The sequence below is a fragment of the Meriones unguiculatus genome, chromosome 15 (genome assembly GCF_030254825.1).
Source record: "Meriones unguiculatus strain TT.TT164.6M chromosome 15, Bangor_MerUng_6.1, whole genome shotgun sequence".
Classification (NCBI taxonomy): Eukaryota; Metazoa; Chordata; class Mammalia; order Rodentia; family Muridae; genus Meriones; species Meriones unguiculatus.
This window is the reverse complement of record NC_083362.1, coordinates 41887087-41901439: the sequence shown is the minus strand read 5'-3', so window position 1 is coordinate 41901439 and position 14353 is coordinate 41887087. Positions and strand designations below refer to the sequence as shown.

At 37.9% G+C, this 14353-nt stretch overlaps 1 protein-coding gene across 2 annotated transcripts in view; it reads right to left on the bottom strand.

Annotated features, from left to right (window-relative positions):
- The window catches only part of Slc39a10 (solute carrier family 39 member 10), a 46965-nt gene that overhangs the window by 24226 nt on the left and 8386 nt on the right, over window positions 1-14353 (bottom strand). For both annotated transcript variants that reach the window (XM_021660606.2, XM_060368355.1), the window contains exons 2-3: window positions 3645-4669; window positions 1441-1648 (exon numbers count right to left, since the gene is read on the bottom strand). In XM_021660606.2, the coding sequence (XP_021516281.2) occupies window positions 1441-1648; window positions 3645-4658 (1222 nt within the window). In that variant the 5' untranslated portion in view covers window positions 4659-4669. The remainder of the gene's footprint in view (window positions 1-1440; window positions 1649-3644; window positions 4670-14353) is intronic.

Sequence of the window (14353 nt, the reverse complement as noted above, 5' to 3'; positions counted from 1 at the left end):
AAATACCACTTGTAAAAACTTTCATTACTATCCCCTGGGTTCAGAACATCTTAGGTACTTCAACCTGAACTTTGTTCATTATTATCAACTTACAGTAACACCACTGTGGTTTTACACATGGATAAGCAGTTTATGGAAATTCCAGTTTTTAGAACATTTTATTGTTCCAATTATGGATTTAATGAGCTTCAAAGATGAATTTTAAGTAAACACCTTCCTGGAATATAATAGAAAGCTTGTAGTCTAATATTAAACAATTTATTCACTCAAGCAGCATGAGTTGTTGAGGCTCTCTTTACTATGTATAAAATTGAAAGTTTTAGTCACTGCCTTTAAGTAACTAAGGCCCAACAAAAACATATTAATCAAATTATTAAGAGTCCCCCAAATCTCTATAGGGACATGTGTCAACAGGGAACTTGGTTAAGCTGCAGTTAAGTTATCACAGAGAGTCGAATGCCTAAGCTGAATCTTTGAAGAAACACAGGAGGTAGAGAAGAATGAAAGAAAAATAGAATAAGCTAGCTGTGTGCTATGCTTATTATGTTGAGAAGAGAGAAATGTTAGGGATTGAGATGCAAAGGCAGAAAGTAAATGAGAGGTACAGAAAGCCTAAGCCTCAAGCAAAGCAAAGGGTTCTTAGCCTTGAGACCATATGGCATAGTACAGTTTACATGAGAAAAAAAAAAGCATACCAGCGATGTGATAGAAAGTTATCAAATACTGTAAAGATAAGGCACAAATGCCTGATTATACAAAAGAAAAGAAGAAAATCAAAGGCAAATAAAGAAGTTTTAGATCCTATCTTGGTTCTGATCCCAAAGAGTTACAGACTTTCATACACTGGAGTATGAAGTGTCAGGGAGGAAGCCTTGTGAACATTACAGTGGTGCTGCTTGACCAACTGGGTATGATGGCAAAGAATAAACAACACATCCTGGGAGCAATCTGAAAACAGCACTGCTTTCATCCAACTGGAACCCGGAAGAGTAACCAGGATGAAGTTCATAGGCCAGTCAGGGAGCTTGTCTGGACCATTCCCATTGTCTAGCCTCCACCTTCCCATTTCACTTCTTTAAACCCAGTCATCTTTGCTTCTCATGAAGCCCTAACCCTGCAAAAGATCGAATTATTATACTGTAAAATAGCTTTAATCAGAAGCCCCTTATTTATACTGGCTTGTCAAAAATTTTTTTCTATTTCCTTTTAATCTTCTTAGTCTGTAGCAAAACACTCTTCTACAAGACCAGAAGAAATAAGATAAAAAATACCAAGCCTCTTCTCGTCTTCCAGTATTTTTTATGCATACCTAAATCTGATTAGAACATTAAAATGTGACACTAAAATGAAACCAACAATTTAGTACTTCTTTTTAATTAACCTATAATTTAAGAGACAGTATGAGTACTACCTTAAGGAGAAAAAAAATATCTTTCTTACCTGATGCCCCTATATTTGCCTTATCTTCAGGAACCAGAGTTTTATCCTTACTTAAATCTTCAACTAAAAGTTTGTCAAAATGCTCAATACAAAGTCTGCTGTCAATCTGATATAGCAGTGCAGGGCAAAGGTACGTAAATAGATCAGGTGAAATGGGAGAGTTGGCACTAAGACCGAAGTGTTTTAACAACTGAGTGACGTTCAAACACTGCAAGAAAATGGATAAAACAAAATAAAAATTGAATATGAACAGGTTTTTAAGATTATACAGAAAATAAGTTATTGTACAATTAAAACATTTTAAGTATCAATGGCAAATGACTGCAATATAACTATATAAGAATCATCTTTTCTATAAGAATTTATGTAAAAAATTAAAATACAGAAACATTCTACTAGATTACTCAAGACTTTCTAGAGATTCTGGCCATTTTTCTATTCCCAACACACAAAAGATAACACAACCATTTTCCCAAGATTTGTACAGGATCAGAAGGGCTCTTTCCTACCAAACTGCAGTAGCAGCAACTCAAAATCCATTAGCACAGATATTTTTTCCTGCCAAACGCATTCTAGAAAACGCTACATTGAATGCATTCGATATAGGGTGCATTTTAGCTCAATTAGTTTGATCATCATAACATCAAAATAGTAACAACAATCCATTAAACATATACACAAAAAACACTCACAAAAACACAACCCAGTAAATTCTAGTCCAATTTGAGCTGAGGGAAACAAAAATGGTGAGAAAGGGCATGAACTGGGGATGTCCCTCATAGGTAGGTCTTGGGTATAATCCAGCACACTCACACAAAAGATTTACCTACTGACATTTTAACAAACAAAGCAGAAAGCAATTACACCAGTTTGGATCTATCATAAAGTAAACATTAATGTCTTTAATTAAGGTAAAGAACGGACTCCCCTTCTTTCTTTTGAATCTACCTAGTCTGGTTGCATATTTCTTTACTGACCTACTGTGTAAGTACTTCATTTTATCTATCAACAGTTCAATATAACCAAGAAACGCATAACCAAAACCTACTTTTAGGTCTTAGTAACGGTGAGGTGCTACCCTACTTAATGCCCAAAACATTTTCAAAACTTACAGGTGTCCGGGCATCAAACAGCATCAAGTCTGACAATGGAGATCTCATGGCTCTGATACACACAGTAAGTATGAGAATATAACATGGTATCATCTAGGGAAGGCACTGCAATCTTATTCATATTAATAGAAGTACAACTTAAAATCTCATTAAGATTTTAATATATTTTATTGTTAAAACTGGAAACAAGTATCTGATGATTTAGGCAGGGATCAAAGTGCAGAATTTACTCAGATACTCAAGGTAGTGACATAATCAGGAACGTCCACTTTCCACAATGGATGCTGCTGCTTACTAGTCATATAAACATATAAATTCAACAAACTTTTCTAAATTTTAATGAGATCATTAGAAATAATAAAAATGGTATTGGTATACATATAACAAAAAGAATACACACTTAAAAAAAAAAAACTGAGGACACAATTAAAGGTAAAAGCGTCCAAAAGCATGAAGATGCAGGAAAAAACAAGACTACTCCGGCAGTACTGGGACTTCCTAGCATTATACGTTTTTGCATTCACCCAGCTGTGAAGGGCCTGAGTAAAGACTGCTATCACAACAGCCCTTATCATAAAGCCATACAGAAAAGAAACTCAATGCATACACAGAAACTCAGAAGCTAAAACAATGACTGGGAACCATTAACTTATTTCAGTAAATTAATAATTATGCAAGATAAACTAGTACTTCAGAAAAGGTCAGGTTTAAGAAGACCAAACCTGTTTTAGTATTTTCTAATATTTAGAAACCAGCTATAGTAGTAACAGTAAAAACTGTTACTAGAGAGTCAGAATTCACAAAACAAACACAGTAAAATAAAGAATATATTTTCAAACAACATTTAAATATTCATACTAGGCTTGAGGACTCCAAATTTGAGAATAAATAAAACCCTGGTTGAAACTTCCCCATCTTGATTTTGATTCCTTCATCCTGTTACCTGGCGTTTTCCGCAAGCTCCAACAAGAACACAGGTGGCTGAGCTATGATGTGACTACTCGGGTTAACCTCATCCTTAAGCCTCTCCACGACTACTTAAGAACTACTGAGTAACTGCCAGACACCACGCATCCAGCACCTTATACCTACTTCATGTTGCCGGTCGTCTTCATTATGGTCTTTGTGGGCAGGAGTGGAATAAATTGCACTTTTTTTAACATGTGGTGCTTCTCGCTTTCTAGTGTGTCGAAGTTCACCTTCATTATCAGGGTCAAGATCTTGGTGTCCATGGCCAAGATCATGACCGCTATGCTCAGGAAGATGTGCATGAGGGTGGCCTGGGCTATGTACACGGTCAAGTTTGTGAACCCGATTATGCTCATATTGTTCACCATGGTCATGGTTGGGGAGGAAACCTGGTGTGTTAACCTCCGAGTTTTCTTTTTTTCTCTTCCCCTTTTCCTTCCTCCTGACCTTCAATGACTTAACTTCTGATTGCTCCTGTGTTTTATTGCTCTCTGTTGAAGGTCCGTGACCAGGCTCCCCATGCTCACTGTGAGTGACGGAATCATTATGAACACGACGAGTCGTGTTATGATCCAGGCGGTGATGCAAACGATGGCGATGATGGAGGCGGTGAGTGTGCTCACGTGGGTGTTTATCATCGGATTTGATGGGTACTTCAGCTGCCTCTTTCTCTGGATCACATTTGTGGTTTCTTTTTGGTGGAACACTGGTCACAGTATGGTTTTCTGAGTTTAAATGATTGTGAAAATGCTGGTGGTTATGCGAATGAAAATGCTTTCCCTCTTGAACTGCCAGAATGTCTAAGTGAGAAACATGATCATGGCCAAGGTCCTCATGATTAATCTCAACAACTTTGATCTCTCCAAGGCCCAAGTTTGTTAAAAGTTTCTCCAGACCGAAAAATGATAATCTTCCATTTTCACCATAACGGTCAAAAAGTTTTTCAATATAGTACTTTTTTTCATTTTCAGCATCCTGCACTGAAAATTTGCTTGACTCCGATTCCGTCATCCCACGATGGTGTCTGTGGAGCTCCTCTGGGCCATGGTCATGGTCCTCATGGCAGTGGTTGCATTGATGGAAAATGAATGTCAGCAAACAAATGAGGCAAAATTTCGTGTGCATATGCACCTTCATTTCTATTTTTCCTAAAGGGATTTAAAAAAACAGATGATTACTTTATGCCTACATACATTCAAGATAACAAAAATTATTTTGCATTTACCAATCCATCAAACAAGTATTTTATCCCATTTTCTTCATGACTATAGTCATTCTTGATTCAATACCCTCTATGAACAATAGCCCTTTATTTAATTGTATTAGTGTGTAGCCCTTAATTTCTCAAGGCACAGGACTATTTAGACTACTTTTAAAACAGCAAAGATCCCATATGTATTTTTATTTTATTTTTTGCTCTTTGTTTTATTGTTATTTTGTTATTGTTTTATTGTTATTTGGTCCTTTAAAAAAGTTTGCTTATTCTTACAAACTGAGGTCAGGACAGCAATATAGGAAGAAATAATAAGATGACTGAGATGGGGGCAAAGATGGTTCAACTGTCGGAGCATATATATATATATATTTCCCAGCTGCCACATCAGGCGGCTTGCAACCAGATGTAACTTCAGCTCCAGAGGAATCTAATGTCTTCTTCTGGCCTGAACAGGTAACTGAACTCACATATACATATACACACAGATACATACTCACAAAATAAATATTTTTTAAATGACTAAAATTGCTTTAAAAAATCAGGAAAAATTCTCATTACTCACAAATGCTTAGAATTGGATACAATAAAAATCCAAGAGGAAGTTAATTTTCTACAGTTGCTTGATGTAAGAATAATAACTTAAAATCAAATATCTTTCTATATACCTGAAGAACTAGAGCATGAAACTAGTAACTAACACCATTATTTTTGTTAAGATTATTTATTTATTATATATACAATGTGTGTTTGCATGTATACATGCATGCCAGAAGAGGGCACCAGATTTCATTCTAGATGGTTATGAGCCACCATGTAGTTGCTGGGAATTGAACTCATGACCTCTGGAAGAGCAGCCAGTGCTCTTAACCTCTGAAACCATCTCTCCAGCCCCCTAACACCATTATTAATAGCAAGCAAATATCTAGGAATAAATCTAACAAAAGATGTGTAGGGCCCACAGAAAAGGGTCACATATAACTGAACAAAATGAAGATTTATGTAACTAGATGGCTATTTTATGTTTATGAATGGATCAACTGTGGATCCAACACAATCTCAGTCAAAATCCTGGAAGTTACTTTGTGAAAAGCAATGAGCTACATTTAGTATTTATGTGGAAACAGGCTCAAGAATGACCATGATGGGAGACACAGACTGGAACAGGTATGTGTTCTATTAGTTCTTAAAGACAGCATATATGGTGCAAAAACAGACCGAAGGAGGGTCACCTAGATGGCTCAGTGGAAAAAGGGCTGCCAAGCCCAATAACATAAGTGAGACCTCCCGAATCCATACTCTTGCAAGCTTGTCTTCTGACCTCCAGAGGCAAATCATGGCATTTGTACACATGCACACGTGTGTACTCAGAAGGAAGGGGGTTTCATAGGGAGAGAGAGGAAAAGACAGAAAGACAGTGATTAAAAATATAAAAATGGGGCTGAAGAGATGACTCAGAGGTTAAGAACACTTGCTTTCTTCCAAAGGTCCTGAGTTCAATTCCCAGCAACCACATGGTGGCTCACAACCATATATAGTAAGATCTGGTGCACAGACAGAATGTTGCATAAATAATAAATAAAATATTTAAAAATATATATATAAATGAAGGAAAAGGAACATGCCAAACAAAAAAAGTCTTAAAATTTAGTACTGTTCTCTTTGGTACTTCGTTGGCTCAGTTTGCACACAGAAGAAACACCCTGTTTGATCCCTATTTAACACCACAAACAGAATCAACTACAGATGAAAAAAGAGGCTAAATCTCACACATTAAATGATAACACAGGAGAGTGTCCAAAAATGTTAGTCAGTACAGTCGCTACTAGCAGAATATGGGCACTCGACTTTAAATGAACTGAATTTGAATTTAAGATTCAGTTTCTCAGTGATCACAGCCACATTTAAAAGGCTGTACCTCCACATGCAGCTAGGGGCCACAGTCTTGGGCCCAGAACACAGTCATCACCACAGCAGGTTCTACTGAAAAGGACACTTCTAGAGCCTAGAAATATGTGAGCCAGTTTTGTTATTTGAACTTTTCTAGAGTAAAAATGTGAAACTAATTTCCTATTACATTTAGCTACCTCACATCTGAAATTTGTTAACTAGGTATTTTACAACCTGTTTAATACTATGTATTGGAATTGATGCTTGTATTTGAAATCAGTATGACATATAGCACATATTAATTCAGACTAACCATATTTCAAAAGCCCAATTGTCACATGTGACTACTGACCACTGTTACTACAAAGTGTAGATCTACAAAAGTAACTTGAGAAACTAAGAACTTCAAGATAGGAGACAGAAGGCACTGAAAAGAGGAAAACTAGTACCATTTACTTCATTAAAATTAAAAATCTACTCAAAAAGCTTCTCTGAAAAAAAAAGAATCAAGTCATAGGTATAGGTATAGAGGTAGGGATGGTTCTGAGAGGAACTAGGGAAAGCAGTGAATTGATCAAAATGCACTGTATAAGATTTTCAAAGAGTTAATAAAACAAAACAAAACAAAAAAAAACAAGTCATGCACTGGGAGATGATTACCATGTGCAGCTGGGAAGCAGGAAGATACAGATCATTTACAGGTGATTTAAAACACGCCAAAAAGCATGCTGGTTGTTGGTAGTGCACGGCTTTTATTCCAAGCACTCGGGAGGCAGAGGCAGGCAGATCTCTGTGATGTTTGGCCAGCCTGGTCTACAGAGCAGAACAGCCAGGGCTTCACAGAGGTTCCTGTCCTAAGGAAAAAAAAAAAAATGCCTAAAACACACAACAACAAACAAAGCCTTTCCTTAAACACATGGAATTTCGGAGCTGGACAAAGAGGGTGAGGCCCACTGTGGAACACTTCTCCCAGGACGGGAAGAGGAGAAGCAGCTGTGGCGGGAGAAGCATTCACACAGCTGTGGACTGTCTCACAGGGCTTCATTCCATTTGCATAGAGATGAGAGAAGGTCATCTGACATACATGGGCTAAGAATTTCAAAATCTAAATTTGTATTTGATTCCAAAGCTACACTGAGATTTGCCTTTTAATCCAAACATTTCAGTTTCTTACAGTCTCATTGACAGTCACCATTGAAAAATATTAAATTTAGTGATATGACTAGAAGCAACAGAACATCAAAGCACTAGAAACCACCAGAAGGGAGGAAAAGGCAATTAAAGATTCTCCCTTAAATTTTTCAGAGAGCTTGTGTCTGCTGACATCTGAGTTTCAGACTTGCTTAGCCTCAGGGATGTAGAACAGTAAACCACTGTTGGCTAAGCCATGAATTTGAGCAAGATCAGGATGGCAACAACTCTGAGAATCCTACCACATCTAAGCAATAATAACCAATCACGGATTAAAGAAAACGCCATGCGTTTCAGAATTAAAGTGAAATATGATCCCATGAAAAGGAGGAGACATGCCCTGGAGCAAGATGCTGCTGGTTTCTCAAACAGTAGGATGAGCAGCAGAGCTGTGCTGTGGTGGGGGCATGCCAATGGAAGTGGCAGGCTCCCTGGCCTGTGTGTTCTCCTTGCCAGCATAAAGGCAAAAATATCTGTATGTTTCACATACTTGTTCCCTACCTAGACATTTTAATGCTCAAATGATAAAGAATTTTGAGGAAGTAGTAACCTGAGGAGGCCAATGAGAACACTAATCACTTTATTAATAAGGGCTTTGTCTTTATTTTACAAGAAGTAAAATGTTCAAGAGAAAAATTCAGAGATTAACGTTTAGCCTGGATAGAATCATACTAATTTTACTTGTACACTAATGAAAATTAAAGGCCACAGATGATTTTAGCCTGTCATTGTTAATGAAAGAAGATCCCATTCCTCTCTGTCTGTAACACTCGGTGCAGGTACCTCACACTTCCACTGAGACACTAGTCTAAGGAAATGGTCTAAGAAAATGTCACAAAGTTTCTTCAATGCATTTTTTCCAACTGTTCAGTGACTAGGAACCAGTGGTAGTAAATGCAGATAAGAAAATATCAAATGAAACACAAAACCTATGCATAGTATACATGAGATTCATGTTGACATTTACCACTAGTCTACATTCGTGTAACAAATTCAATGGATTGCAAAGATTCTAATCTCGAGTCTCTTACTACATTCAAGTGAAAATAATAAGTATGTAAGACCCTAAGTGATGCAGGAATAATCTTAAACTTGGCAGCTTTTTAAAATTAAATGATAAATTTTGCAATTTCAGTACTACGTTAGCACACGTTTGGAGCATTTGTTTGAGCAGGCTCAGCAGCTCTGCAAAGACCCATTCCCAAATGGAATCAGCAAGTTCTTTTCTGTCTCAGTCTAAGTCTATTTCAGGTATAAGGGCCTCTCTGCTCTGGTTAGTCAGAAAGATAACAGCCTTCCATGGATTAATGCTAGCTCAGACAATGGAAAGAAACAAAAAGAAAACAGAGGTTCAGTAATGTCACCCTCAGCAGCAGGGAAAGCAGACACTGTACCCATCAACTTTCCCTCCTTTCAACCTGCAAACAGCTACAGGCCTCAATTAACATGGAAGCTGCAAAGTACAGGCATGCCAAAATTTATGGAGCTTCCTAAGCATTCCATGGAAATTAAGAGTATCTGTGGGGTAGACAAAGGAATGTAGGAAATGTCAGACAAGCTCACGTATTATTCCACCTTAAATACTGGCATTCAGAGGACTTGACCATACTTTAAACAAAATATTCCATTATATCTGTTTTTGAGTTCTTTGGGTTTTATATGTTGAGAGCATTAATTTTATAAGTGAGGATAGTTTTTAGCTGCAAGACTGTAAGATTTCTGCTATCCTCTGAAGACTCATATAATCTTACTGCACAGAAATGGGAAGAGGATGCTGAGAGATGGCTCAGAACACTGGCTGTTCTTCCAAAGGTCCTGAGTTCAATTCTCAACAACTACCTAGTAGCTCAGAACCATCTAGGGTTGAGATCTGGTGCCCTCTTCTGGTACACAGGCATACATGCAGACAGAATGCTGTATAAATAATAAATCTTTTTTAAAAATGGGAGGATGGACTCTGACAATAGATAACTTGACAGCTGTCACCATAAACATGTTTCACCGTGGATTTGTCATACAGCATCACAGCTCAAACTTTAAGTACTCTATCACTGCATAATTTCTAATTAAGAGGGCTAACTTACAAAAAGGCAGTATCATCATTATGCAATTACAGTATCTCCAAACCCAACGCTTTTGCTTGGGATGAAAAGAAAAACGTGAAGTTCTTCTCTTCCCCTGTTGTTAGTCTCCATGGCTGAGCTCTACAGTGCGCAGTGGCCACACTGTGGCTGCATCCTGAGATAACTCTGGATCATTATGAAGTTGTGTTTACGGGGTGCTGGCCATGTGTTTTCCGCTTCATGAAAACAGAAGGATTTTATACCTGGCTGGGGATACTTCCCTGTCAGTATGTTGTCATTACTTTTTAATGCCTGTATAAAGAATACAGACTTCAACACTGAGTCAGGAAAAGAACAAACAAACCAACCCCAAACAACTGGAAAAAGTTGCATGGATGAATGTTGTTGTTGTTGTTTTTTTTTAAATCATGAAATAGTTTAAAATTCAGCAGTTGTAAAAACAGCTCTGTTTCTATATCACCACTTTCCCCAGTGGCCTTATAGTAATCTCAGACCACTCTCAAAGCCGAGAGACTAATACTGATTAAATGCTAACGCTACAGAAAACACCTGAATGTCACATTTTTCATGACCACTCTAAACTGTAGACAATAGAACACTTCTAATCAGAGCGGGGAAAGACTCTTTGTTGCCTGACAGCACACATGGCTGTCTGCAGAGATCCTTACATGCAACGGAGCAGGGTGTGCAGGGCAGCAGCACACTACTGCAACTGGAAGGACTCAGGAAGCTGAGGCCAACCAGCATAGGACACTATGCCTTCCTGTGCTCTCAGTGTCCTCGCTGCACACAACACTCATCTCAGTGAATGTTAACGGGCCTCACTTACCCAGTTTACAATGCAAACAGAACAAAATCACCATGTTGTACATAATAAAAATGACTTTTGCCAATTTACATAAAAAGTTTGAGATCTTTGATAGCATATTCTTCCATAAAGGCTTACAAGATTCTTTACAAACCTTCTGAGAGATGTTTTACACCTTTATTGTATACAAATAAATGTAAATGTAGAAAATTAGAGAAAAATGCCCTGGAGAATATTTAACACTGAAGGCGCACCATACAATCAAGGTGAGCTGTCAAGACGGTGGCACTGAGCTGACTTGAAGTCAGGAGCTCTTTCTACCACATCATCATAATTCATACTCTGTAACCAAAATATTGATGGGACACTAGTGAAATGGCTCAGCTAATTCACCACAAAACTATTTTGAATGGAAAAGAAATTCTCTCCTACTAACATTTAGCTAATATAAACAATATAAATAAAAACAAAGTCACTCAGTTATCAACATGACTGGCATAGAAAACATCCTAGTAAACATGAAAGAATCCCATCTCCAACACTAGATCTCCAGAAAGGGCAATCAACTGAGTATAAACTCTGTCACCCAGTTGTTTCATTTTTAAAATTAAAAAGGGGGCACAAAAGCATTTTAGTGAGTACTTTTGAAGAACACAGTTAATAGCTCATCTCAGTTGTCTCTCACAGACACACATGCACTAAACACAACAGGAAAGTACTGTAAGTTCATTACGACTTCTGAGGTTCTCATTTGTTATTCTGAAAGGCAAGGAGGCAGAAAGTCAAAGAGAAGGCACCGAACCACTCAACTGGGAGTCCTTAAGTGTGCCGTGGTCTTAGTAAACCTGTGAAAATCCCTTCACCAAATGTAACAGTTTGAAAAATGTACAAAGCACATTTTTTTTAAGGTTTCATCACAGCACTTGAAAACACAGGTAGGTTCCTTCTGTCGATCAAAACGATGTTTGCAGAAAAGGTGAGAAGTGGCAATGAGTCAGCATGTGCAAGAAGTATCAGCCAAGGTGTCAGGTCTGCTAGAAGGGCTAGCAAGACAGGCGAGAAAGTGCCTCTGCAAAAGCCTGGTGACTGGATCTGAGTCTGAGAACCCAGATAAAGATGGAGCAAGGGAACCAGCTCTGCGAAGATGTCCTATGACTTCCACATATATACTGTGCACCAGGTGCCTACATGGAGACACAGACTCACACACATGTTCACACATATATACTCATATAGATACATGCTCACACATACATATGCTCACTTATACATACATGCATATATAAAAGTAAATTTGTAATTAATTTTTTTAAAGATTTGTTAAAGACTAGACTGTTATTTTGAGTCTTTAGGTAAATAATAACATCTTTTAAGTCTTACCATTTATATGGTGGGGCTATTGATTTCTGCTTCTTTTATGGTTAACAAAGAACAAAATAAAAATAAAAATTCATAATTTTAAGTGACAAAGGCTTACATTTTTATTTTCCAATCTTGCATTATTTACATTTACTTAAGTGCAAGCTGTTAACAGTAGCGTAGTACTTGAAGTTCACCCTAGTTTCTGATGCATTCACCAGATGTATCATTGTATATGGAGCACTGCAGACCAGAAATCAAAAAAAACTTTATCTATGCACCACAGCACTGACACAGTCTGTCCTCAGCAAAACAAAGTAGATAACATCTATGTTTATCAACCAAGGGAAATAACATAACGCATCCAAAACTGCCCTGGAAAGCAACTAGGCATACCAATGCTAAGACATTGCTGTTATTAGGTGTGATATTATTAACATTTGACTTAAAAGTGTACAACAAAACTGGGGAGAACTCCCTTTGTAATAGTTTAAAAGAATGCTATCAAGATATTACAAGGGCACAAGCAGAACCAATTAGCACAACCAAGAGGCATCAGGATCACTCAGCTTCAGCAGGAGTAGAAAGGACTCCCTCAAGCACAGCAGATTCCTGGCGTTACAGCTACTTAAGGACACAGCAGTGCAGTAATGAGTTCTCAGAAGGAAATGGGGTCTTCCTCCTACCCAAGGTTTGCTTTTGTAACCCCATGTGACCAGCTAGCTAGCCTTCCATGGCCATGTTCACAGTTTAGAATGTCGACAAAGCTTTCAGGAACTAAATGAACAGATAAACAAGCACAGTTGAGGCAATCTCTTAATCTTTCCAGAGATTCATTCACATGACGATGGCACACGTGTTCATTGAATGTGAGTGTAATTCAGTGCTTGCCCTCCCTCTAACTTAAAAAAGACTACAAACATCTATGTCTTTTTTTAAGACACCCCACTAAGCAACACATCCAACTAATACTCCTATAAACAACACATCACACCAGTATTTCCTATATTCTCAACACTAAAGTACAAACACTTACTTTCTTATTAAATATCTGTACAACTACTTTATTTCTGCACTTCTATCTTTTGTTACAGGGATCCTAAAGCACACTGTGGGAAGATCACATTAATGTTTGCTAGTCTTTCTACTGGTGGGCATGAAGAATACATGAGATGGTTAAAAATTGAGTGGCTGAGATGCCTTTCAGTCAGTAATTATTGAAATGCCTTTAAAGCTACAGAACATATGACTTTTGTTATTCTTCAGTGAAGTCTTCAACTCCTTTTTGTTCCATGGGCACCCAGCCATCCCTACAGAAGAAATGTCTTCGTTCCGCAACTGCCACCGCTATGGCACCCACTTTCACTCTCCCTCTGTACTCTTCCTTTTCACCAGGCTATCACTGCCATACTTCCCTGATGTCACACCACCTTGCCATTCACAGAACTGAAAGTTAAAAGAATCCTTAGGAGGTCAGGAGGAAGGCCATGACCAGACGCCAGAGCAATGCTTTTCTAATGCTGACAGACATTCTTAAGCTGCCGACAACCCAGAGACAACTTCTCTATCAGCAAAGGTTTCTGGCTAATTCATTTTCACACGTTAACAGTTACTCTGAGCCATTAGGGTCCTCTAATTGTCGAACAAAGTGAACTAAGACAGAGCATTTAGCAATCTCTTACAAAAATGAAATCTAAATGCCAAACTAATCTGCTAATTACCAACCCAACAGCATGCTTATTATCAGTCTTAATCATTTCTAATATATAAGAAAATTGCACAAACTCTTGTACAAAGACTTAAAAAATTCATTTTCCTTTTGCAACTACATTCAAAAACACAGAGCTGATGTAGATCTTAATTTACAGAAGGAAAGAAGTGACAAGGATGAGACCTCTAAGAAAAATATTAAGGCCAGAAAAGAAAGTATTGCAGAAGGCTCGAGGGATGGATCAGAGGTGGAGCATTAGCGGTTCTTCCATTGGTTCTGAGTTCAATTCCCAGCAACCACATGGTGGCTCACAACCACCTATTATTAGATGTGTTGTCCGCTTCTGGCGTGCAGGTGTGCATGCAGGTAGGACACTGTATATGTAATAAATAAAATCTTTAAAAAAAGTACTGCAGAATAGAAAAAGTAGTTGTTTCTTACAATGGATCACAACAACAACACTAACTAAAGTTCCAAACCAAGATTAAACTTAAGGTACTAGTAGGTGTGCCACATGGGAAGAACACTAAGCCATCCTGCATTACATCTGGCACGCCTGACTGAAGGCCAAGTAAG